Here is a 26,456-nt window from a genome sequence, read left to right as displayed (position 1 = left end):
TTCCTTATGTTTCCAAAATCGTACCGCAAGTGATGCGTTTTAAGGTTCATAGTGATGCGTTTTAAGGTTCATAAAGAGTATCAGGGATCTTAACAAAATTCCCCCGACCCGAAGATACTATCGTCAATAGGCGATAAAGCAGTTGGTATCTATGAATAGGTTAGGATGACTTTTGCTTTTCAGATAAAAATAAAAATCAGCCATAGGGGACCATATCAAGCATCTCAAAGAAGGAAATATATCCGGTGCATTTTTTAATAGTTGAAAAGTCCATTTTTACACAATGTTTATTTTTTTTGTTTTTTTTTGTTTTACAGTTAGTCAAAATTAGGAATTTCTGATTGTATTTATATATCTGGATGATATAAAGACATCCTCTATTTTAATCGATTTTATCTGAGCCTCAATTTCATACATTTTCTTTTAGATATATGTTTTAAGAATAGGTGGGTTTCAATCTGGAATCTACAGCCAGATCATAAACCCTCTGCGCCAGGGCTGTGGCCTCCTGGGTTATTAATCAATTTCTGAGTTATTCAAATGTTCCCATCCTCTTCATATGCTGTGTACTTATAACACTGTATTTTAGGATTGTCTTTCTTGAAAGTCTTATGAAATTCTGATTTAGAAATTTAGAAATTGTCAAATTGTTTTCTTGTTAAGTTTGAAGGTTCTGAGTCTGTATTTAAGATACACATGATTACACAGAAAATACAAGTTATTTAAAGGAAGCTCTATCCAACTAAAATCACATTTCATAAGACTTTCAAAGCGTGATGAAGAAAGGAGTACAGAGATAAGAGAGTGTAAAGGGATGAGAGGGAAAGTCAAAACGTACGCTGAGAGAGAGAAAGAGAGAGAGAGAGAGAGAGAGAGAGAGAGGGAGAGAGAGAGAGAGAAGCATTACCACTTCATAGTGCATCCAGCCAATGCTCTTGGTGAGTACGTATAGGCTGAGCGCGACAGAGACAGGCAACTCAAACACACCTTTTCATTTATTTAAAGCTGCATCTCGCTCCATCCTGTAACAATGTTCCACCCCTGTAAGAGGAAACTGCCTTCCCCTTGTTGAGTGAAACCTGAGGAAGGGATGTGGTATGATCATGGTGTACAATGGTTCGTATTTGTGTACTTAAAAAAATATATATATATACACTACCGATCAAAAGTTTTAGAACAATGGTTTTTCTTTATTTTTTACTATTTTCTACATTGTAGAATAATAGTGAAGACATCGAAACTATGAAATAGCACACATGGAATCATATACAGTTGTAAACAAAAAGTGTTAAACAAATCAACGTATATTTTATATTTGAGATTCTTCAAATAGCAGCCCTTTGCCTTGATGACAGCTTTGCGCACTCTTGGCATTCTCTCAAATAGCATCATGAGGTGCATTTCAATTAACAGGTGTGCCTTCATAAAAGTTCATTTGTGGAATTTATTTCCTTCTTAATGCATTTGAGCCAATCAGTTGTGTTGTGACAAGGTAGGGGGAGTATACTCCCTCATTCTGTTCTCTCTTCCTCCCCCTTCTTTCACCCCCTCCACCCTCTCCCTCTTCTCTCACTCTCTCCGTCCCTCTCTCACCCTCTCCATCCCTCTCTCCCCCTCCCTCAATCTCCCTCTTCTCTCTCTCTCCTTCCTTACTTCCCTCCCTTCACCTTTCAACTCTCTCCCTTTCCCTCCTCTCTCCCCGTCCCTCCTTCTCCCTCTCTGTGTGTGTGTGTGTGTGTGTGTGTGTGTGTGTGTGGGGTCATTACGCACCCCCTGGGGTCGACGTTGATCGAAAGTGATCACAGAGAGAATAGAACAAAGCTGACCCCTACAGGTTTGGTACTATAGTTGCTTTAAATGTAAACCCCGCCCCCACTGTACTACGTCATGTCTGACTACTAGGAAGTAAATCGAGATTACATTTTGTAAACCTCCCTGTCCTGAGCGATATCTTCGAATAAGGTAACAAATGTTAGTATTTACTTATTTTGTAACTGGTCAAACTAACATTGCCACAATGTATGTATTACTATTGAGCTAGAGAGTAAAAGAAAGATGTAACGTTAGCTGGCCCACATAACATGAGTTTTCACAAAGCCAGTTGATCTAATTAGCTGCTGACTGTAGCTGCCTGACTAACGTTATCGCGCTGTTATTTTAGCTACGCAGATAATCACAACGTCAGCATTGAAGATTAGGTTAGTTTAGCTAGTCTTCGAGTTATTTTTTTCAATTGCTAGTTTGTGAAGTTGTTTTGACATGCAGAGGGTTAAATTGAAAGGGATAAAGCCTAGTTGGAGTGGGAAATCCCCAATGTAGAAAGTAAACAACACCGACTTGGACAGTCTGATTAATCAGGCTGTAATACACAATTAGTTGGTATAAACAGCCTCAAACTAATGACTGCAACATCGTTGAAATGTTTTACTACAAGCCAGAATGTTGAATAAGAATACATTTGAACTTAATCTACCGGTTGACGGTGGTGTTGGTCCTATAGATGGTCGACATTTGAGACAAGCCCTGCATTGTTAACCTGACTTCTTAGAGCGCCTTGTGTTTTTATTTATTGAACCTTCATTTAACTAGGCAAGTCAGTTAATAACAAAATCTTAATTACAATAACGGCATACCAAAATGTCTCCTGCGGGGACGGGGTCAAAATAGATAAATAAATACAATATAAATATAGGACAAAACACATATCACAACAAGAGACACCTTGGTTTGTTTACGTTTCTAGGTTTGTCTAGATGACGTAAACCTACAGCTCTGTCTAGTGGTCACGCAGTTGTTGACAACTGTAGCAAACCCTAACTATGTTCCCTAACTGAAACCTCATTCTCCTAACCTGCTACGTTAATTCACTTAACCTCCACGTTAATTAACCTAACCTGCTACGAAAACAAACCATCTGTGCTGACAAATTATCTGTAAGGTCCCTCAGTCGAGAAGCGAATTTCAAACACAGATTGAACCACAAAGTATTACCACACCGGTACTGAAGTTGAAATTTCAATTACCTGGCACATGCACAAAACCATGTAAATGGCCTGCTTGACTTCATTAGACTGAGCCATAATAAGAACAACCTAGTTAGTATGCCCATTGCCTGCATGTACTTCCGTCATGTGCTCATGCCTTCAGTCATGAACAAACATGTGTGCATGCGATACATGCATACTAACTGCAGTCTGCAGGTACAGCGGCTACAGAAAGCATTCATACCCCTTGACTTATTCCACATTTTGTTGTGTTACAGCCTGAATTCAAAAATCAATTAAATCTTATGTTTTTTTCTTCTGTCGCCCATCTACACATAATGAATATGTTAAAACGTGTTTTTGGAAATGAAATACAGAAATATCTCATTTACATAAGTACTCGCACCCCTGAGTCAATGCATGTTAGAATCAACTTTGGCAGCGATTAGAGCTGTGAGTCTTTCTGGGTAAATCTGTAAGAGCTTTGCACATCTAGATTGTACAACATTTGCCCATTTATTATTTTAAAAATTCTTAAAGCTCGGTCAAATTGGTTGTTGATCATTGCTAGACAACCATTTTCAGGTCTTGCCATAGATTTTCAAGCCGATTTAAGTCAAAACTGTAACTCGACTACTCAGGAACATTCATTGACCGCTTGGTAAGAAACTCCAATGTAGATTTGTCCATGTGTTTTTCGGGTTATTGTCCTGCTGAAAGGTGAATTAACCTCCCAGTGTCTGGTGAAAAGCATACTAAACCAGGTTTTCCTCTAGGATTTTGCCTGTGCTTAGCTCCATTCTGTTTATTTTTTATCCTGAAAAAGCTCCGCACTAACATGATAACATAACATGATACCCATAACATGATACAGCCACCACAATGCTTTAAAGCGTGGTACTCAGTAATGTGTTGTATTAGATTTGCCCAAAAACACAACACTTTGTATTCAGGACAAAAAGTTCATTGCTTTGCCACATATTTTGCAGTATTACTTTAGTGCCTTGTTGCAAACAGGAAGCATGTTTTGGAATATTTTTATTCTGTGCAGGCTTCCTTCTTTTCACTCTGTCAATTAGGTTAGTATTGTGGTGCAACTACAATGTGGTTGATCCATCCTCAGTTTTCTCCTATGACAGCCATTAAACTCTGTAATAGAGCGGTTTCCTTTCTCTCTGGCAACTGAGTTAGGAAGGATGCCTGTATCTTTGTAGTATCTGGGTGTATTGATACACCATCCAAAGTGTAATAAATTCACCATGCTCAAAAAATAGTAAATGTCTGCTTTTTTTTTTTTACCCATCTACCAATGGGTGCCCTTCTTTGTGAGGCATTGGAAAACCTCCCTGATCTTTGTGGTTCAATCTGCGTTTGAAATTCACTGCTCGACTGAGGGACCTTACAGATAATTTTGTGTGTGGGGTACAGAGATGAGATAGTCATTCAAAAATCATGTTAAACACATTTTTTTTTGCACAGAGAGTCCATGCAACTTATTATGCGACTTGCTAAGCACATCTATACTCCTGAACTTATTTAGGCTTACCATAACAAATGGGTTGAATACGTATTACCTCAAGACATTTCAGCTGTAAATTTGTTTTTTAATAAATTGGTAAACATTTCGACAAATATAATTCCACTTTGACATTGTGTGGTATTGTGCATAGGCCAGTGACCCCCCAAAAATCTAAATGTAATACAAAATGTGGGAAAGGTCAAAGGGTACGAATACTTTGTGAAGGCGGTGAATATGAACTGTTTAGCTCATGTGCCAGGTGATAGAAACGCCAACGTCAGTACCTGGGCTCTAAAGGTCGGCTGAACGATACTTTCCCGTGGATATTTTGTCTCACATTTTGAGCAGCTGAAAGACAAATCGCACAGAAAACAGGTAGAGAAAGTTAAAAAGAAATGTTATTCAACATTTGGGCTTGGAAAGGCACATGTGCACGATTTTGCAGTTATTAGTTTCAGGCTGTATATAAGTTACCAATTAATTGTGTGTTACAGCCTGATTTAATCAGACTAAGTTGGACTGTTACTCAGCTAGCTATGTCTCAAACTCCCCAACCACAGGCTGGTGGCTCGTTAAGACGCTTACAGATGGGCACCGAGGGTCTCATAGACTTCAATGGGAGTAGCGCAGCAGGCGGAAAACGCGAGAAGCACGGTCAGTGCTGTTCGCTCCAGTGAGCGGTGCTCATATATGAAATTAGCCGATGTCTTGAGCGGCGTTCATCTTGTAAACCAATCAAACCATGTTTTTAATGACAATATTCGAGCTGACAACAACCGGGACCGTTTGTTACTACACACGGTAGGCGGATTTCCTCGCGGTTCAATTGCCGTTTACCCGCGGCCCGTCTGTAAGCGTCTTAAGTTAAGTCAGCTGTCCAACTTTTTCTTGTGACAACTTGTTCTGTACACTGAGTTCCATGTATTGCATAACGAGCTCCTTTTTTTATAAAGATAGCCGTGTAGTCTACTGTAGGGTTTCTGTCTTTTTCACAACGTTTTTTTTTGTCTCTCTTTACAGTTGTCTCTACTACCTCTACCACAGTGACAAAGTGTTGAGGCAGAGGACCATGTTATTCAAACCACTCTGAAGATAGTGTTTTAATCACACTTTTTAAAAATGGACACACTGAAATCCTCCCATGTTTATTTCGAACGCTAATAAATGTGATCATTATTGATCATTTTATATACAAGGGAAATAACTATCTTATTGCCAGACAGTGAGTGACACAGTATATTCCCATTCACCTCAATGGAAGTTCCAGTCACACCAATTCTACCCTCTAACTCTACCCTGCCTACACCTTTCCCTCTGCACCCGGCCGTGGCCCCATCAGTCCAGCTTGGATTTACCATCCTCTACACTACTCTCTACGGAAGTCTCTTCTTGGTAGTCTACGTTCAGCTCTGGCTCCTCTTTCTCTACCGACACAAGCGCTGGAGCTACCAGAGTGGGTTTCTGTTCCTCTGTCTTCTCTGGGCGGCTCTTCGTACCACTCTGTTCTCTTTCTACTTCCATAATGCCCTGGAAGCCAATCACCTGGCCACAGTGTTTTATTGGCTCCTTTACTGCTTCCCTGTCTGTCTGCAGTTCTTCACCCTCAGTCTCATCAACCTCTACTTCACTCAGGTAAGACACATATATTATATCTTAGATCACGTGACATGCTTGCTGGACAAGTGTTTCTGAGTTCTGATTTGTTATGAAATCATTAGTCTTGACAGTCGTGACAGATTTTTAAATCGAGAAGCTGGCCGGCGCACGCACGTTTTGGTTTTCAGGTTCTGAGACGATCTAAGTATTTTGTTAAAGACTAGTATGTGTTCACTTCAACTATCGTCTGGTTTCTATTCTCCTTTGTGTGTACAGGTATTACTCAAAGTGAGAGAGAAGTACAACCCTGACACTGAGCCCGGCAATGGACTGTGAGTTCCACTTCCCTAAAAATGACTTGCTGTTGTGTGTCCTTTTTTTAGTGGTTTTGAAGTAGCTTTATTTAAAACATTTTGCATTGACACGTCTCGCTCTTCTCAGATGTTGGGCGCGGTGCTTCTACACCACCCTGAGTGGTGTGTTCCTGTGTGTCAACGTGGTGTGTGCTGCTCTCGGCTGGAACGGGGGCAGTGCAGGAGCAGGAACTAAAACATGGAGTCTGGTTCTGATACGAGTGCTGGTCAACGACCTGCTTTTCATCTTTGAGGCTGTCTGTCTAGCTGCACTACTGCTTCTGTTAACCCGACGCTCCCCATCCACCAGCCCTTACCTGCACAGTAAGGTGAGTCGTGACTGTAGATATCCACCGGCACAGTAAGGTGAGTCCAGACTGTAGGTATCCACCTGCACAGTAAGGTGAGTCCTGACTGTAGGTATCCACCTGCACAGTAAGGTGAGTCCTGACTGTAGGTATCCACCTGCACAGTAAGGTGAGTCCAGACTGTAGGTATCCACCTGCACAGTAAGGTGAGTTCTGACTGTAGATATCCACCTGCATAGTAAGGTGAGTCCTGACTGTAGGTATCCACCTGCACAGTAAGGTGAGTCCTGACTGTAGGTATCCACCTGCACAGTAAGGTGAGTCCTGACTGTAGGTATCCACCTGCACAGTAAGGTGAGTCCTGACTGTAGCCCTTACCTGCACAGTAAGGTGAGTCCAGACTGTAGATATCCACCTGCACAGTAAGGTGAGTTCTGATTGTAGGTATCCACCTGCACAGTAAGGTGAGTCCAGACTGTAGATATCCACCTGCACAGAAAGGTGAGTCCAGACTGTAGCCCTTACCTGCACAGTGAGGTGAGTTCTAACTGTAGGTATCCACCAGCCCTTACCTGCACAGTAAGGTGAGTCCAGACTGTAGATATCCACCTGCACAGTAAGATGAGTCCAGACTGTAGTTAATCAGCTATACCTTAAAAGCGAATTCAACATAACAATTTTGTATTCTCTAGTCAGGGATGTGATTCTTCCCTAAAATAATTCATGCTTTTATGACATTCATTCTCCACTAACTGTAACTGACCTAGCTATTCCTAACCGTATCCCCAAGCTAATTGGGAGGAAGTGTCTGGTGAATGAGAAATGGGACAACCTTATAGTAGAATATCTAGTTATAGTGATGGAGAAAGTTCTTATTGCTAAAAACATACTTGATAATATGGACCATGCATGGTCTAATATGTTAAAATTAATTTTACCAAAATGTTATTGGGTTTATTTCTGGAGGTGGAAATGTTATATTTTAGATGGTGTCAGTGTAATTTTATTTGAATTCATTCTGAAGTTGAATTGAATGAGTAGTTCCAATTGAATCAGTACTACGTGCAGATTGGTATGTATCTTCTTCCCCCAGGGAACAACAGTGTGCCAGACTGCAGTACTAGGAGCAGGTGTAATATTGCTCTTTGCTAGTCGAGCATGTTACAACCTGGCAGTTCTCATACTGTCCCAGAATCACAGAGTGGAGTCCTTTGACTTTGACTGGTACAATATCTCTGACCAGGTAAAATATCTCTGACCAGGTAAAATATCTCTGACCAGGTAAAGCACTTTATTCATGTACGCTGAACAAAAATGTCAAGGCAACATGCAACCATTTCAAAGATTTTACTGAGTTACAGTTCATATATACAGTGGGGAGAACAAGTATTTGATACACTGCCGATTTTGCAGGTTTTCCTACTTACAAAGCATGTAGAGGTCTGTAATTTTTTATCATAGGTACACTTCAACTGCGAGACATGGAATCTAAAACAAAAATCCAGAAAATGACATTGTATGATTTTTAAATAATTAATTTGCATTTTATTGCATGACATAAGTATTTGATACATCAGAAAAGCAGAACTTAATATTTGGTACAGAAACCTTTGTATGATCTCTGTAATTGTAAACGTTTCCTGTAGTTCTTGACCAGGTTTGCACACACTGCAGCAGGGATTTTGGCCCACTCCTCCATACAGACCTCCAGATCCTTCAGGTTTCGGGGCTGTCGCTGGGCAATACGGACTTTCAGCTCCCTCCAAAGATTTTCTATTGGGTTCAGGTCTGGAGACTGGCTAGGCCACTCCAGGACCTTGAGCTGCTTCTTATGGAGCCACTACTTAGTTGCCCTGGCTGTGTGTTTTGGGTCGTTGTCATGCTGGAAGACCCAGCCACGACCCATCTTCAATGCTCTTACTGAGGGAAGGTGGTTGTTAGATCTTGCGATACATGGCCCCATCCATCCTCCCCTCAATACGGTGCAGTCGTCCTGTCCCCTTTGTAGAAAAGCATCCGCAAAGAATGATGTTTCCACCTCCATGCTTCACGGTTGGGATGGTGTTTTTGGGGTTGTACTCATCCTTATTCTTCCTCCAAACACGGCGAGTGGAGTTTAGACCAAAAAGCTCTATTTTGGTCTCATCAGACCACATGACCTTCTCCCATTCCTCCTCTGGATCATCCAGATGGTCATTGGCAAACTTCAGACGGGCCTGGACATAAACTGGCTTGAGCAGGGGGACCTTGCGTGCGCTGCAGATTTTTATCCATGACTGCGTAGTGTGTTACTAATGGTTTTCTTTGAGACTGTGGTCCCAGCTCTCTTCAGGTCATTGACCAGGTCCTGCCATGTGATTTTGGGCTGATCCCTCACCTTCCTCATGATCATTGATGCCCCACGAGGTGAGATCTTGCATGGAGCCCCAGACCGAGGGTGATTGACCGTCATCTTGAACTTCTTCCATTTTCTAATAATTGCGCCAACAGTTGTTGCCTTCTCACCGAGCTGCTTGCCTATTGTCCTGTAGCCCATCCCAGCCTTGTGCAGGTCTACAATTTTATCCCTGATGTCCTTACGCAGCTCTCTGGTCTTGGCCATTATGTAGAGGTTGGAGTCTGTTTATTGTGTGGACAGGTGTATTTTATACAGGTAACGAGTTCAAATAGGTGCAGTTAATACAGGTAATGAGTGGAGAACGGGAGGGCTTCTTGAAGAAAAACTAACAGGTCTGTGAGAGCCGGAATTCTTACTGGTTGGTAGGTGATCAAATACTTATGTCATGCAATAAAATGCAAATGAATTACTTAAAAATCATACAATGTGATTTTCTGGATTTTTGTTTTAGATTCCATCTCTCACAGCTGAAGTGTACCTATGATAAACATTACAGACCTCTACATGCTTTGTAAGTAGGAAAACCTGCAAAATCGGCAGTGTATCAAATACTTCTTCTCCCCACTGTATGTATGTGTATGTATATGTATGTATGGAAATCAGTCAATTGATATGAATACATTAGGCCCTAATCTATGGATTTCCTATAACTGGGCAGGGGTGCAGCCATTGGTGGGCCTGGGAGGGCAAAGGCCCACCCACTGGGGAGCCTAGCAACAGCTCTGGTGGACATTCCTACAGTCAGCATGCCAATTGCACGCTCCTTCAAAACTTGAGACATCTGTGGCGTTGTTGTGACACATCTGCACATTTTAGAGTTTCCTCTTATTGTCCCCACACCTGTGTAATGAACAAGCTGTTTAATCGGCCAATTGAAATGCTCACTGACAGGGACGGAAACACGTCAAACACGTCACACAACATTTGAGAGAAATAATATGTTTGTGCGTCTGGAAAATGATTTCAGCTCATGAAACATGGGATGTCACTGGGAAATCTGTCTGTCTAAGGGGATCTATTTGAGAAAGTCACAATCTCTAATGTTGATACATTATCAGTAGCAATGTCGTCCGTAGCGATGTCGCTGCGTCGTCGTCCGTAGCGATGTCGCTGCGTCGTCGTCCGTAGCGATGTCGCTGCGTCGTCGTCCGTAGCGATGTCGCTGCGTCGTCGTCCGTAGCGATGTCGCTGCGTCGTCTGTAGTTATTGGGGATGCAAGCTGATTTTTAGATCAGTGACTCTGTGGAGTCCGTCTGCAACGTAGTCTCAACCTCAAACACGCACAATAACACAGTGCTTGTCTTTCCTCAGGCTGACCTGCGTAGTGAACTGGGAGACCGGGGTTACTTGGCGTTCGGTGTAATTCTCTTCATATGGGAGCTGCTTCCCACCAGCCTCCTCATCCTCATCTTCAGAGTCCGCCAACCGCCTCAAGAAGATGTTAGTTTCTGTTCTCTTTCTCTCCTGACCAGCCCTCTAGGGTCGCTCTCCCTATGTTTCACTTCACCTACGTTTGGTTTCCATTTGTGTAGTCCCATTCTGACGTGTTTCTTCCTTCTGTCGCAGGGCTGTAGTATGCCCAACAGCAACAGAGTACCGCGGCCGTACTTCTTTGATGACCCAGCAGGGGAAGACGCTGACTCGGGTGTCCCTTGGGTCAACAGCTCACATCCACACCAAAGGTAATAAAACTGTTGAACATTACCCGGGTTGAGGCAAAGCCATGTGAAAATTGGAATTTCAGTCTACTTTCTGAATTCAAAAATGGTATTTATTGGCCCTAACCTTGGACTTTTACCTAATTGTGTAATAATCAATTCACCTGTATGGTTATTTACAACAACAAATGATTTACTGCTCACACTGTTGTCTCCTTTTCACCAGCTGGTATGGATCCATCAAGGAGACGACACCTCTCGTCTTCGCCAGTAACCCTCTGGACCAGAACCAACACCACTCCTTTTACTCTACACCACAGAACTAACTGATCCTCTGTCCCAAATGACACCCTAATTCCCTTTTTATAGTGCACTACTTTTAACCAGGGACCATAGGGCTCTAGTCAAATGTAGTGCACTATGTAGGTTAGAGGATGCCATTTGGGACGCGCCTTGATCCTGTCTGTCTGCAGTGAAATGCTGAAGCGCTCCATCTCAGGTTGCTTAAAAGGCGCTGCGCGGTCCATCCGACATCTACTTTGGTCTTGCAGCATTTACAGGGAGTCTGCGCGTCCGTACTTCGCCGAGCTGTTGTCAAGGAAGTGACTTTGTGTTTTTATACAGAACCTCTCGCCCTCGCCTACCGTCACCCAATCATGTCAATGCGGAGCTATGTGGAACCCTCCGCATTGTTACAACATTTGGGGAGGCGCACGGCAATTGTGGTCCGGCGCTCAGTTTGGCCTCTGGAGGCTCTGCAATTGTCACACCCTCCCATACGGAGCCTCAAACCACATTTTCAAATCCAGCATAAATTGGCTTTGATCGCTTCCAGCTGCAGACAGCAATACCTCCATTCCAATTGACTAGTGTTTTTGCACACAAAAAAACAACCTCATCACTAAATAGAGTAACTATGCACCTTTTATTTTATTGATCAACTGATGACCGTGTTTTTTTTATTCCTATGATTGGTCACAATGTGTTTTGTCCTCTGACCTGTGTATTCATTAGATTTGATTGCAGTCTCTGTGCTATTTCATGTCAATGCCATGTCAACGGAGGTAGCAAGAGGACAAACACTGACACTCAGGCTATATTCATTCCATTATAGAAAGTTTATTTTCAACTTTTCTGACAGGACTAAATGTCATTTATTTTGTAAAGGTATTGTTTCCTACTTGCCGTCTAGCTTAAAGGCACTGTAAAATCGGCATGACCACTTTCATAAGTAATGCAGACAACAGATCAGTTTTGTCATTTTTTGTGATTGTACATTGAAGTAAACTAACTTATTTAATCAGATATCACCTGTCGTTTTTAGCAGTTATGGACCAAATACCTCTTCCTTCTCACCAGCATCCATTTTATAAGGGAATTTTCTAGGTGCTTCATAGATAAACAGAATATACTCAGATTGTGTGATTACACTGAACAAAAAAAGCACATGTAAAGAGTTCTCGTGTTTTTGAGCTGAAATAAAAGATCCCAGAAATGTTCCATATGAATGAAAAGCTTTTTCTCTAATTTTGTGCAGTGAGCATTTTTAATTTTATTTTTGCCAAGATAATCCATCTACCTGACAGGTGTGGCATATCAAGAAGCTGCTTAAACAGTATGATCATTACACAGGTGCACCTTGTGCTGGTGGACAATCAAGGGCCACTCTAAAATGTGCCGTTTTGTCACAACACAATGCTACAGATGTCTCAGTTTGAGGGAGCATGGAATAAAATTTGATTAAAATTGGCATGTTGACTTGAATGTCCACCAGAAATGTCAGTTTATTTCTCTACCATAAATTGCCTCATGTCATTTTATGGCTGCACTCATGCCCAGTCGTGTGAAATCCATAGATTAGGACATTTTATTTCTATTGACTCATAATTGTTGCATTTATATTTTTGTTCAGTATAATGCGTCTCAACACAAGTGAACAAAAAATCATTCTAGGTTGGTGCTCTTTTCCTCAGTTTAGGGCCGGAGACATCGCCTTAAAGGTCATTTCCTAGAGCCGACATATGCACTGTGAATGCAGTCTCTGGGACTCCGGGAACATTACCTTTAATTGTCAATAGTGCTATAGAGCAAATTGTCAATGCTATGGATTGAAGAGCCCCTACACTACCACTATAGTAAATGTGAAAAAACGAAGAGGGAACACAGAGGCGATAGGTTTTCCACCAGCTGAGTAGTTTGTGTTGGTCTGTCTTTTCTAGATAGCAGAGATGAATATTCGGCTCCTGATAGTGAACCCAGCCATGAATATTCAACTCCCGATAGTGAACCCAGCCATGAATATTCGGCTCCCGATAGTGAACCCGTTGATGTAGTACGTCCCAACAAAGACATGACGTGAGCTCTGACAACAGCAACATTTCATTGGTTTATTCTGCAGTATGTACAGATCCTAGTAAAACTTTACAGTATGTACAGGTTAAATCAACCCACTTTCCTGTTATAATAACCCCGCCCCCAGCAAAATCTTGACAAATCAGAAATGACAAAAACAGAAAGTATAATCTCATCACTCGGGACACTATGGCTACACCCTATTCCCTAGATAGTGCACTACTTTCAACCAGAGACCTATGCACTACATAGGGAATAGGGGGGCCCATTTCAGACATTGCTTTAACTCAAAAAGGGTCAGGCCTCCATGTAACACAGTCTGACAAGCAGGACAATAAGGGGGATACATTTTACAGTGACGAAGAAAAAGCAACCTCTCACAGTTGGATTGACTCCACGGTAGAAGGAGAAGTAGCAGTGACCTGAGATTTAAAACACTTGTCCACTTTTCTGTCACTGACCAAGAAATCAGCTCTCAGGTAAGGTCTGTATTTGAAGAAGTCAAGTCAGGTCTATTTAAAGAAATCAGGTCTGAGGTTCGGTCTGTATTTGAAGAAGTCCGGTCTCCGGTCAGGTCTGTATTTGAAGAAGTCCGGTCTCCGGTCAGGTCTGTATTTGAAGAAGTTCGGTCTGTGTGTTTGAATATCACTCCTCAGTATTGGGTGAAGAGTGGTGAAACAAAACACCTGCATATGGATCATAAGATGTCAGGCAGTTGAAAAAGAAAAGAATCTTGCTTTTAATATGTTCCAACAACAAAACGGTTGTTCCTTCTTCCTCTCTCTTGGCTGTCTGAGTTTAAACAGCACGAAAACACAGAGCCAGGAGGGGAAAAAGAGAAAAATAAAATACATCTCTTATTATTGATTGGTAATCAATAATGTATTGATTGATAAGTCAGTTCCCAGAATGCATCAGTAGGCATGTATCAGTGGTCAGGAGGGGGGGGTGTGGTCTCGAGTTTGCGGAGACGACGGCGCCTCAGCTCTGAAGGGTTGGGCTCTCCGTCTTCGCCGACTTCCTCTCCATCTCCTTCCTCTTCATCCCGCTTGTCTTCACTGTCGCCCAACGTGGTAGAGTCTGGCTGGGAGAAACCTGTGGCCCCGTTCACAGCTTCAGGTTCAGCGGCTGGAGAGTAAGAGACAGAGGAGCGAAACAAAAGTGAGAAAATGTGTCTACAGTGTAAAACATACCGCTTCAAAATCCCACTAACAGCTAGTCCGGATTCCTACAAAATGATTCATGTTCACTTCACAAAATCAGTCAGTCAATAGGAGGACTTACCTGTACTGCTCTGAGAGTCATTCTCCTGGTTCTCCTGGGTTTCTGCACTAGTGGAGGGAGGAGATGATCCGCTGGCCTCGCCGGCAGCGCTGCTGGTTTCTGACTGAGGAGGACTGAGGAGCAAAGGAGTAGCATGATAATCATAGGCTAAACAATAAATGGAAATGTTGACCTGCGTAAAAATGAAAACAAGGCATCATTACGTGAGCGTGGCGACGGTAGTGAGGTAGTGGTGGATGTTGAGCATGGCAGCGTCCAGTAGAGTGTGGATGTTGTGGAGACACTGCAGTCTGGCCTCCAGGCCTCTACGGCCCTCCTGCTCCAGCTCCCTCAGCTCAGCCTCTGACATGGTGGACAGGGCCGGGGGAGGAGGGGGCATGGATGACACTGGGACAGAACACACAGCATAACAAGGTTATTCAAGATACCAGCCTTAATACAGATTTGTGAACATCTTAGCCCTCCCTCGGCAACAGCCCTCCCTCAGCAACAGGGTAGATAAGAACAAAACTGTTGATAGAAATGTTGAAAATGGTGGCCCATCTACAATACTATTTTCATGATGGAGGCTTCCTTTATAAGTGAAGGAGTAAGTAGGAATGAATCCAGATCTTACCAAACGGTGGAGGTGGTGGCATAGTCAGCCATGGAGCTGAGGGGAACGGTGGGGGTGGGAAGGAGGGGAAGGGGAACCCAGGCATAGGGCCTCCTGGAGCAGGAGCAGCACCGACTGTACTGGCCCCTGTGGAATGACTGGTACCTGATTCACACAAGGAGAAATGATGACTTCAATGTTCCAAGAATGTTAGGACAGACACTTTAGGGCTGGTCTTCCAGACCCAGAGGAAGTCTAGTCCTGGACCAAAAAGCATGCTCAATTGAGAATCTGTATTGAACGGGCCATTTCATCATCTAGGTCAGAGAAACCTCTAATTGACTAGAATGTGAAGATTGGTCTGCGTCTACCCTCCCATTCAGAAAAGATAAGACTGACAATTTGACAGATGCCTTAGTACCAGAGAGTAGAAATGAGACTCACCAGCGCCCTGAGTCTGAGCTGCCTCTGTGGCCCCAGGGGCGTCTGTGGCCCCTGGGGCACCGGGAGCACCAGCAGGGGGAGCCGCTCCAGGGAAGGGGCCCCAGAAAGGAAACAGCCCTGGGGGGAAGTGGGGCATCATTCCAGGGCCAACTAGATGAGACAAGGGGACAAGAGGACGCATGTCAGTCAGCCGCTTGGGAGTCAACCCAGTTTACAGCTAGTAACTTAATGAAACTATTAGTGGGTTTCTATCAGATATCTAGTAACTTCATGAAACTATTAGTGGGTTTCTATCAGATATCTAGTAACTTCATGAAACTAAACTCAGAAGAAAAAAAGAAGAAACGTCCCTTTTTTTAGGACCCTGTCTTTCAAAGATAATTCGTAAAAATCCAAATAACTTCACAGATCTTCATTGTAAAGGGTTTAAACACTGTTTCCCATGCTTGTTCAATGAACCATAAACAATTAATGAACATGCACCTGTGGAACGATCGTTAAGACACTAACAGCTTACAGACGGTAGGCGATTAAGGTCACAGTTCTGAAAACTTAGGACACCAAAAGAAACATGCCCAGTGTCCCTGCTCATCTGCATGAACGTTCCTTAGGCATGGGCTTGTAGGCCTGTTGTAAGGCAGGTCCTCACCAGACATCACTGGCAACAACGTCGCCTATGGGCACAAACCCACCATCACTGGATCAGACAGGACTGGCAAAAAGTGCTCTTCACCGACGAGTTGCGGTTTTGTCTCACCAGGGGTGATGGTCGGATTCACGTTTATCGGCGAAGGAATGAGCTTTACACCGAGGCCTGTACTCTGGAGCGGGATTGATTTGGAGGTGGAGGGTCCGTCATGGTCTGGGGCGGTATGTGTCACAGCATTATCGGACTGAGCTTGTCGTCATTGCAAGCAATCTCAACGCTGTGCGTTACAGGGAAGACATCCTCCTCCCTCATGTGGTACCCTTCCCTCATGTGGTACCCTTCCAGCATGACAATGCCACCAGCCATACTGCTCATTCTGTGCGTGATTTCCAGCCAGACAGGGCGGCAGGGTAGCCTAGTGGTTAGAGTGTTTGACTAGTAACCGGAAGGTTGCAAGTTCAAACCCCCGAGCTGACAAGGTACAAATCTGTCGTTCTGCCCCTGAACAGGCAGTTAGGCCGTCATTGAAAATAAGAATTTGTTCTTAACTGACTTGCCTAGTTAAATAAAGGTAAAAAAATATATATATGTAATAAAAATGGCCAGCGAAGACCCCGGATCTCACACCCATTGAGCACGACTGGGACCTGTTGGATCGGAGGGTGAGGATTAGGGCCGTTCCCCCCAGAAATGTCTGAGAACTTGCAGGTGCCTTGGTGGAAGAGTGGGGTAATATCTCACAGCAAGAACTGGCAAATCTGGTGCAGTCCATGAGGAGGAAATGCACTGCAGTACTTAATGCAGCTGGTGGCCACACCAGATACCGACTGTTACTTTTGATTTTGACCCCTCCCCCCCCTTTGTTCAGGGACACATTATTAAATGTATGTTCGTCTGTGGAACTTGTTCAGTTAATATCTCAGTTGTTGAATCTTGTTACGTTCATACAAATATTACGTTTGCCGAAAATAAACGCAGTTGACAGTGAGAGGACGTTTCATTTTTCGCTGAGTTTATTACTAGGTTCCTATCAGATATATAGTAACTTCATGAAACGACTACAAGGTTACTATCAGATATCTAAATATTTAACCTGTTCCAGTTTAACAGATGGAGCCATTGCGATATTTGACGTTAGACAATGGACGTGTTGTTCTGTGTGGTGCTACCCACCGTTCCCAGGTGGACCAGGGACAGGGGCGTTGGCGGGTGCTGCCGGGGCAGGAGGCTGGGCAGGCGCTGGGGTGGGAGGCTGGTTGGGGTTAGAGGCCCGGAGGACATCCATACGACATGTAGGACACGTCTGCTGTCTCTGGAACCAGGAACGAAGGCAACTGGGACACAAAATGAAGGAAACGGTTAGTTAGCTACACAGTCTCTGGAACGAAGGCAACTGGGACACAAAATGAAGGAAACGGTTAGTTAGTGACATAAAAATCAGAAAACCAACAGGACCAGCAAAAACACTAAATGGGACAGAAATGACAAGTCAAATATCAAAAATATGATCTTATTTTCTACTTTCGGATACCGTTCTGTCTAAAGTAAGTATAGCGTAGATGCATCCAGAAAATACCTAGAGTGGAAGATATGGTTGCAGGGAAGTTTCTTGGCTCCAGTCACCATCTCTTCACGACAGATGATACACACGTTGTCTGAAGCCAGCAGATCTTCAGGAGTGGCATCTGGGTAACTGCAGAGACACACATCCAGTTCATTGACCATGGACTAAGTCCACGGATGTTTAGTCAATGTTTTTCATCCTAAAATTATGAAAATGGTAAGAGGAACGATTTTTTTTTTCCCCCGTTGTGGATACCCCAAAATAACAAACAAACAGATGACTTGCACACTCACAGTGTATTCATGTTGCGGATAGCTCGCCGGGACATTATGGCATCCGTTACTGCTTTCTTGAACTGCCTAAAGAACAGAGGACAGAATCCAGAAATTCCGGTGTTCTAATGGTTACATCTGCCTCGTATAACAACAAAAAACGATAAGAGAAGACAATCTGTTGGCCAGGTAACATACGGAGTCGTCAGAGAGCCCTGGCTTCCAGGTCTAAGAATTTTAGAACGGTATCTTTTAATCTAGGGTTTAGAGAGTAGCGGTGGTGCTCACCTCATAGCCAGGTACATGGGCCGGATGGCGAATAGGGGGAAGGTGTGCACCTTTATCATGATGGTCATGAACGCCATGTACAGGAGGACCTTGATGAAACCTGGGAGGGAAGAGTGGAGAGATTTTTTACTGAAGTGGGATGTTATACATACATACATACATACATACATATATATGACCAGTTTCCTGGACACAAAACAAGCCTAGTCTTGGACAAAAACATGCTCAATGAACATGCTTTTCATTCTAAGAAATGCAGCTTAATGTGAATTAACGAAGCTCAATGTGGACCCAAGAAACTGGACCTTTAAAGCTGCAGAGCAAGTGTAGAGCATCTTTAGCAATATAGGTATCATACCAGTGAAGAGCATCTTTAGCAATATAGGTATCATACCAGTGTAGAGCATCTTTAGCAATATAGGTATCATACCAGTGAAGAGCATCTTTAGCAATATAGGTATCATACCAGTGAAGAGCATCTTTAGCAATATAGGTATCATACCAGTGTAGAGCATCTTTAGCAATATAGGTATCATACCAGTGTAGAGCATCTTTAGCAATATAGGTATCATACCAGTGTAGAGCATCTTTAGCAATATAGGTATCATACCAGTGAAGAGCATCTTTAGCAATATAGGTATCATACCAGTGAAGAGCATCTTTAGCAATATAGGTATCATACCAGTGAAGAGCATCTTTAGCAATATAGGTATCATACCAGTGAAGAGCATCTTTAGCAATATAGGTATCATACCAGTGAAGAGCATCTTTAGCAATATAGGCATCATACCAGTGTAGAGCATCTTTAGCAATATAGGTATCATACCAGTGAAGAGCATCTTTAGCAATATAGGTATCATACCAGTGTAGAGCATCTTTAGCAATATAGGTATCATACCAGTGTAGAGCATCTTTAGCAATATAGGTATCATACCAGTGAAGAGCATCTTTAGCAATATAGGTATCATACCAGTGAAGAGCATCTTTAGCAATATAGGTATCATACCAGTGTAGAGCATCTTTAGCAATATAGGCATCATACCAGTGTAGAGCATCTTTAGCAATATAGGCATCATACCAGTGTAGAGCATCTTTAGCAATATAGGCATCATACAAGTGTAGAGCATCTTTAGCAATATAGGTATCATACCAGTGAAGAGCATCTTTAGCAATATAGGTATCATACCAGTGTAGAGCATCTTTAGCAATATAGGTATCATACCAGTGTAGAGCATCTTTAGCAATATAGGTATCATACCAGTGAAGAGCATCTTTAGCAATATAGGTATCATACCAGTGTAGAGCATCTTTAGAAAAATAGGCATCATACCAGTGAAGAGCATCTTTAGAAAAATAGGCATCATACCAGTGAAGAGCATCTTTAGAAAAATAGGCATCATACCAGTGAAGAGCATCTTTAGCAATATAGGTATCATACCAGTGAAGAGCATCTTTAGCAATATAGGTATCATACCAGTGAAGAGCATCTTTAGCAATATAGGTATCATACCAGTGTAGAGCATCTTTAGCAATATAGGTATCATACCAGTGAAGAGCATCTTTAGCAATATAGGTATCATACCAGTGAAGAGCATCTTTAGCAATATAGGTATCATACCAGTGAAGAGCTCAGTGTAGAGAGTATATTTAGTGATACAGGTATCATACCAGTGAAGAGCTCAGTGTAGAGAGTATATTTAGTGATACAGGTATCATACCAGTGAAGAGCTCAGTGTAGAGAGTATATTTAGTGATACAGGTATCATACCAGTGAAGAGCTCAGTGTAGAGAGTATATTTAGTGATACAGGTATCATACCAGTGAAGAGCTCGGTGTAGAGAGTATATTTAGTGATACAGGTATCATACCAGTGAAGAGCTCGGTGTAGAGAGTATATTTAGTGATACAGGTATCATACCAGTGAAGAGCTCAGTGTAGAGAGTATATTTAGTGATACAGGTATCATACCAGTGAAGAGCTCGGTGTAGAGAGTATATTTAGTGATACAGGTATCATACCAGTGAAGAGCTCAGTGTAGAGAGTATATTTAGTGATACAGGTATCATACCAGTGAAGAGCTCGGTGTAGAGAGTATATTTAGTGATACAGGTATCATACCAGTGAAGAGCTCGGTGTAGAGAGTATATTTAGTGATACAGGTATCATACCAGTGAAGAGCTCAGTGTAGAGAGTATATTTAGTGATACAGGTATCATACCAGTGAAGAGCTCGGTGTAGAGAGTATATTTAGTGATACAGGTATCATACCAGTGAAGAGCTCGGTGTAGAGCATGTAGACTGCTTTGTTGTCCCAGGGGTTGTCACTCTGGAGGTGAACAGTGTGGAGGGTGTACTTGATGAAGGTGGTGAGCACCATTGTCATCAGGATGGCATACTAAACAACAACAGTGTTATTATTCTGAGAAGTGTGCTGAAGTATAACCAACTGCTTTGATTCATCAAGACAATGAAAACGACTAATATATATATATATATATATATATATATATATATATATATACACAGTGCCTTGCGAAAGTATTCGGCCCCCTTGAACTTTGCGACCTTTTGCCACATTTCAGGCTTCAAACATAAAGATATAAAACTGTATTTTTTTGTGAAGAATCAACAACAAGTGGGACACAATCATGAAGTGGAACGACATTTATTGGATATTTCAAACTTTTTTAACAAATCAAAAACTGAAAAATTGGACGTGCAAAATTATTCAGCCCCCTTAAGTTAATACTTTGTAGCGCCACCTTTTGCTGCGATTACAGCTGTAAGTCGCTTGGGGTATGACTCTCAGATTTGCACATCGAGAGACTGAATTTTTTTCCCATTCCTCCTTGCAAAACAGCTCGAGCTCAGTGAGGTTGGATGGAGAGCATTTGTGAACAGCAGTTTTCAGTTCTTTCCACAGATTCTCGATTGGATTCAGGTCTGGACTTTGACTTGGCCATTCTAACACCTGGATATGTTTATTTTTGAACCATTCCATTGTAGATTTTGCTTTATGTTTTGGATCATTGTCTTGTTGGAAAACAAATCTCCGTCCCAGTCTCAGGTCTTTTGCAGACTCCATCAGGTTTTCTTCCAGAATGATCCTGTATTTGGCTCCATCCATCTTCCCATCAATTTTAACCATCTTCCCTGTCCCTGCTGAAGAAAAGCAGGCCCAAACCATGATGCTGCCACCACCATGTTTGACAGTGGGGATGGTGTGTTCAGTGTGATGAGCTGTGTTGCTTTTACGCCAAACATAACGTTTTGCATTGTTGCCAAAAAGTTCAATTTTGGTTTCATCTGACCAGAGCACCTTCTTCCACATGTTTGGTGTATCTCCCAGGTGGCTTGTGGCAAACTTTAAACAACACTTTTTATGGATATCTTTAAGAAATGGCTTTCTTCTTGTCACTCTTCCATAAAGGCCAGATTTGTGCAATATATGACTGATTGTTGTCCTATGGACAGAGTCTCCCACCTCAGCTGTAGATCTCTGCAGTTCATCCAGAGTGATCATGGGTCTCTTGGCTGCATCTCTGATCAGTCTTCTCCTTGTTTGAGCTGAAAGTTTAGAGGGACGGCCAGGTCTTGGTAGATTTGCAGTGGTCTGATACTCCTTCCATTTCAATATTATCGCTTGCACAGTGCTCCTTGGGATGTTTAAAGCTTGGGAAATCTTTTCTTATCCAAATCCGGCTTTAAACTTCTTCACAACAGTATCTCGGACCTGCCTGGTGTGTTCCTTGTTCTTCATGATGCTCTCTGCGCTTTTAACGGACCTCTGAGACTATCACAGTGCAGGTGCATTTATACGGAGACTTGATTACACACAGGTGGATTGTATTTATCATCATTAGTCATTTAGGTCAACATTGGATCATTCAGAGATCCTCACTGAACTTCTGGAGAGAGTTTGCTGCACTGAAAATAAAGGGGCTGAATAATTTTGCACGCCCAATTTTTCAGTTTTTGATTTGTTAAAAAAGTTTGAAATATCCAATAAATGTCGTTCCACTTCATGATTGTGTCCCACTTGTTGTTGATTCTTCACAAAAAATACAGTTTTATATCTTTATGTTTGAAGCCTGAAATGTGGCAAAAGGTCGCAAAGTTCAAGGGGGCCGAATACTTTCGCAAGGCACTGTATGTATATATATATATATATATATATATATATATATATATATATATATAGCAGGCATATAGAAGTGTCACATGACAGATTCAGAAAACGACAATTTATAGTTTAACAAACCTCAAATCCAAAGACTAGTTGGACAGAGGCCCCTCGGGTGATGATACTGTGACAGGCATGGTTAACAAACAGGAAGTCCAGGATTCCCAGCAACACCATGAGAGCTGTGTGAGAGAGACACAATGATTTAGATCATCTGTCCATTCCTCCCAGTCATTTTGACTGAACACACTAGTACAGGCCGAGACATTCTTGCCCCAGATATGCCAGTTGCGTTATCAAGCTACAATGTCGTATATTTGCATATAGCTTTATTTTAAGAAACACACTTGGTACTAAAAACACCAGTTTCACATGGCTGTGACTAAATCACTAACACTCCAATAAGTAGTAACAATTACAGCACTGAGATACACTGTAGGGTCTATTAAAAGAGAGTATAACCCATACTGTACTGTAAACCACTGAAGGGCCCATTACAAAGATACTGAATATCACTGGGTGACTTTAACACCTTGAAGAGATATAACCCATACTCACAGAACACCCTGAAGTGGAAGACCCAGGATATATTAGGACTTCTCTCCATCTGAGTGAGAAGGTGGGAAAATACCATCAGAACAGACAGACAGACACACATGCTTTCCTTTCACATTCATTGTCACTTTATAGATGGTAAACATGTTTCTTGTAAAGTAACAAAAATGTCTGAACTATGTGAAATATCTATACAAATGTGTTTAACATGTAACAGCCTCACAAAGTCAACCCTGTCCTCAGCCAGCCAGTGGAAGCACTTGATGAAGAGCAGCAGGGTGAAGAGGGCAACGAAGCGGGGAGAGAAGTCATCTCTAAACACGGTAAAGGCCAGACACGTCTCTGTGACAGCATACCAGGATCGCTCTATCAGATGCTGAAGGAAGAGGAAGTTGAATCTTAGTGATAACCTTTTTACACTATCGTACTGACCCAACCTGTACTGGCTTTGACATTTTGTTTTCAGATTTTCCTTTCCAGCGTCAGTCTGACAAATATGGTGGATGTGTAACCAAGACAACACAGCTCAGGAATGAGTAGAGGGTATGATGGTTGCCTAAGCAACAACAGCATTACATTACATAGAAGTCCACTGCATTTATTGAGAAATACAGATCTGGTAATCTAATAAACCAAGCAGGAGTAAACAAACGCTGAAATAACGTTTAAATTGGTCCATACCTCCATCTCTGCAGCTCTCAGCTGTCCGAAGAAGATTTTACGCATGAACTTTCCCAATAGGAACACCAACACAAACGCCTGGATGTACAACACCTGGCACAAAGAGGAGAGGGAGGGAAAGCCACGTTACAGACCATACATCTGATAAACATATCAAACAGGGGAATGTAGAGAACTAGTGTGTACTCACTGCCATACTGGGGCTACTCTTAGTGAGGTAGACCACAGTGGGGTAGAACTGGTGTTTGAGAAAGTAGGCATGGGCAATCACAGCGCCAGTCAGAGCCAGACTGGTGGCAGTCACCAGGCCTGCACGCACCATGGTGTAGGCAGTATCTACAGCTGTGTGGTAGGACGACAATCAGAATGTAGAGCAGGTTAAGATATTGTCATTTCATAATCCTGGCTGTTGGATAATCCAATTGCTTCCTTATAGCTCACTAGATAGCTAACAAGTAACAGTCACTGAATAAATACATGTATGTTGACAGCTGCCTAGGGGCCAAGTGTAAACAGAGCAATGTTTCAACTGTACAAAAATATAAAAACGTAACATGGTACAATTTTGAAGATTTTACAAAGTTAGTTCATACAAGGAAATAAGTCAATTGAAACAATTTTCAGCTTCCATTGAATTGTGTACAGATCCTTGCGACATGGGGCTGTGCATTATCCTGAAACATGAGGTGATGGTGGCAGATGAATGGCACAACAATGGGCCATGAGATCTCGTCACGGTATATCTGTGCATTTCAAATTGCCATCGATAAACTGCAATTGTGTTCGCTTTCCGTAGCTTATGCCTGCCCATACCACCCCACCGCCACCATGGGGCACTCAGTTCACAATGTTGATATCAGCAAACCGCTCACCCACACGACACAATAGACGTGGTCTGCTGTTGAGAGGTCAGTTGATGTACTGCCAAATTCTCTAAAACAACATTGGAGGCTTACGGTAGAGAAATTAACATTCAATTCTCTGACAACAGCTCTGGTGAACATTCCTGCAGTCAGCATGCCAATCGAACGCTCCTTCAAAACTTGAGACATCTGTGGCAATTTGTTGTGTGACAAAACTGCACATTTTAGTGGCCTTTTATTGTCCCCAGCAAAATCAAATCAAACTTTGTCACATGGGCCGAATACAACAAGTGTAGACCTCACAGTGAAATGCTTACTTACAAGCCCTTAACCAACCGTGCAGTTCAAGAGTAAAACATTAATTTACCCAATATACGAATGTACAAAATTATAAAAAGTAACAATAAAATAACGAGGCTACTGGTACTGAGTCAGTGTTCGGGGGTACAGGTTAGTTGAGGCCATTTGTACATTTAGGTAGGGGTGAAGTGACTATGCATAGATAAACAGCGAGTAGCAGCAGGGTACTCAGCTTCTTGATATGCCACATCTGTCAGGTGGATATATTATCTTGGCATAGGAGAAATCCTCACGAACAGGGATGTAAACAAATGTGCGCGGGATTTCATAGAAATAAGCTTTTTGTGTGTATGAAACATTTCTGGGATCTTTCATTTTTGCTCATGAAACATGGGATCAACACTATACATGTTGCGTTTACATTTCTGTTGAGTCTAGATTGACATCTTCACTCAATTTAATCAAGCCTTAATTTCGTCCAAACTAAAACTGCATTGTTGATATGCCATATTTAAATCTACCAAGCTAGGTAGATGTATCGGATGACAAGTTAATAACAAGATAGCTAACAAGACAGCCAATACATAGCTAGTTAACAATGCAATGTTATAGCTGAGGGGGTGTGTTAGCTAATCTGGGTTGGAAGGGACAGCTAGTTTGGTTGCTCTTGCTCTGCATAGCCAGCTATTCTGGTAGTTAGCTGTACAGTAATGTTACTGCAGTGCGAAACTAATATGGACAGCTAGCTAGCTAACGTTAGCTACTCACGGACTCGATGTCGTTTTTGTCACGGAATTCACTTGTTGATCTTGTTCCAACGCTTTGATTGGAGTTTTCACTATGATTACAAGATGTATCAAGTCCCTCAACTATATTACGACCAATTACTTTTCCCTTCTTCAAGCATTTCGCTGTATATTTTAACTAACATGTATATACCCCAAGTCCTAAAGACGCCTGAGTCTCCGATACGTGTTTATCTTTGGCTTGCTCCTCCGAGTGGCCACCTCACTTCCGGGGAAATCCAAAGTAGCAAGAGAGATTGAAATGAAGTGTGCAGAGAACAAACCCCTTTTCACATTATTTAAAGATAGAATTGAAATATTTTTTGAAATGATCAGTAAATGTAAAAACAAAAAAAGCAATACGCACCACAAAAATATTTAACAAATTGAAAATGAATCTTGATATGTAAATACTCCCTCCCTGTCTGTTAGGTTAATGCACTCGTTTGTATATTTGTTTTTTTGTATTTGTGTTCATAATACAAAATAAGAGATTGAAGTGTATATGCGCTCGATGGAAACCGTTTGTTGGCTGTTAAACGAAGAAAAGCAATTAGATAACAAGCTGACGTTGCATTCCAATAGAAACGGTGACACTCGATTTACAGAATTCCCGTCGGTGTTGTAGCTACCTACCGTTAGACTGTTATCAATGGGAGTGCATGGGTTTTCACACCAGCGTACCCCGGTTTATTTTTTTGGCATTGGATTTGAACCCTGGTGACAGTTAAGACCATATTTTAGTAGATATACGGTAACTCAACGCGGACCAATAGATGAACAGGGATATATATTTTACCAATGGTGGTCTGGCAAGTTGATTTC

General features: G+C 42.2%; 2 protein-coding genes across 3 annotated transcripts; one reads left to right on the top strand and one right to left on the bottom strand.

The window, feature by feature from the left end:
• The first annotated feature begins 1,855 nt into the window (after nt 1-1,855).
• On the top strand, nt 1,856-12,316 carry LOC139366573 (G protein-coupled receptor 137). 2 transcript variants are annotated; one of them, XM_071104228.1, is made up of 8 exons: nt 1,856-1,962; nt 5,524-6,135; nt 6,376-6,431; nt 6,541-6,781; nt 7,854-8,003; nt 10,470-10,598; nt 10,725-10,840; nt 11,043-12,316. In XM_071104228.1, the coding sequence occupies exons 2-8, from the start codon at nt 5,758-5,760 to the stop codon at nt 11,140-11,142; spliced, it is 1,170 nt and encodes a 389-aa protein (XP_070960329.1). In that variant the 5' UTR covers nt 1,856-1,962; nt 5,524-5,757; the 3' UTR covers nt 11,143-12,316. The 2 variants fall into 2 exon arrangements, with proteins under 2 accessions (XP_070960329.1, XP_070960330.1); XM_071104229.1 differs by having other exon boundaries at nt 1,894-1,971.
• An 873-nt stretch (nt 12,317-13,189) lies between these two features.
• Nucleotides 13,190-25,862, bottom strand: LOC139366569 (E3 ubiquitin-protein ligase synoviolin-like). Its single transcript, XM_071104218.1, has 16 exons — nt 25,615-25,862; nt 23,874-24,025; nt 23,684-23,776; nt 23,226-23,378; nt 23,006-23,054; nt 22,526-22,629; nt 20,533-20,659; nt 18,265-18,364; nt 17,998-18,063; nt 17,717-17,833; nt 17,314-17,474; nt 15,492-15,641; nt 15,069-15,212; nt 14,656-14,839; nt 14,453-14,565; nt 13,190-14,296 (listed from the first exon to the last, which is right to left on the bottom strand). The coding sequence occupies exons 2-16, from the start codon at nt 24,003-24,005 to the stop codon at nt 14,097-14,099; spliced, it is 1,893 nt and encodes a 630-aa protein (XP_070960319.1). The 5' UTR covers nt 24,006-24,025; nt 25,615-25,862; the 3' UTR covers nt 13,190-14,096.
• Nucleotides 25,863-26,456: the final 594 nt, after the last annotated feature.

This window comes from Oncorhynchus clarkii, chromosome 14, assembly GCF_045791955.1.
Source record: "Oncorhynchus clarkii lewisi isolate Uvic-CL-2024 chromosome 14, UVic_Ocla_1.0, whole genome shotgun sequence".
Lineage (NCBI taxonomy): Eukaryota > Metazoa > Chordata > Actinopteri > Salmoniformes > Salmonidae > Oncorhynchus > Oncorhynchus clarkii.
The sequence above is the reverse complement of the archived record's forward strand: the minus strand, read 5'-3'. Positions and strand labels throughout refer to the sequence as shown.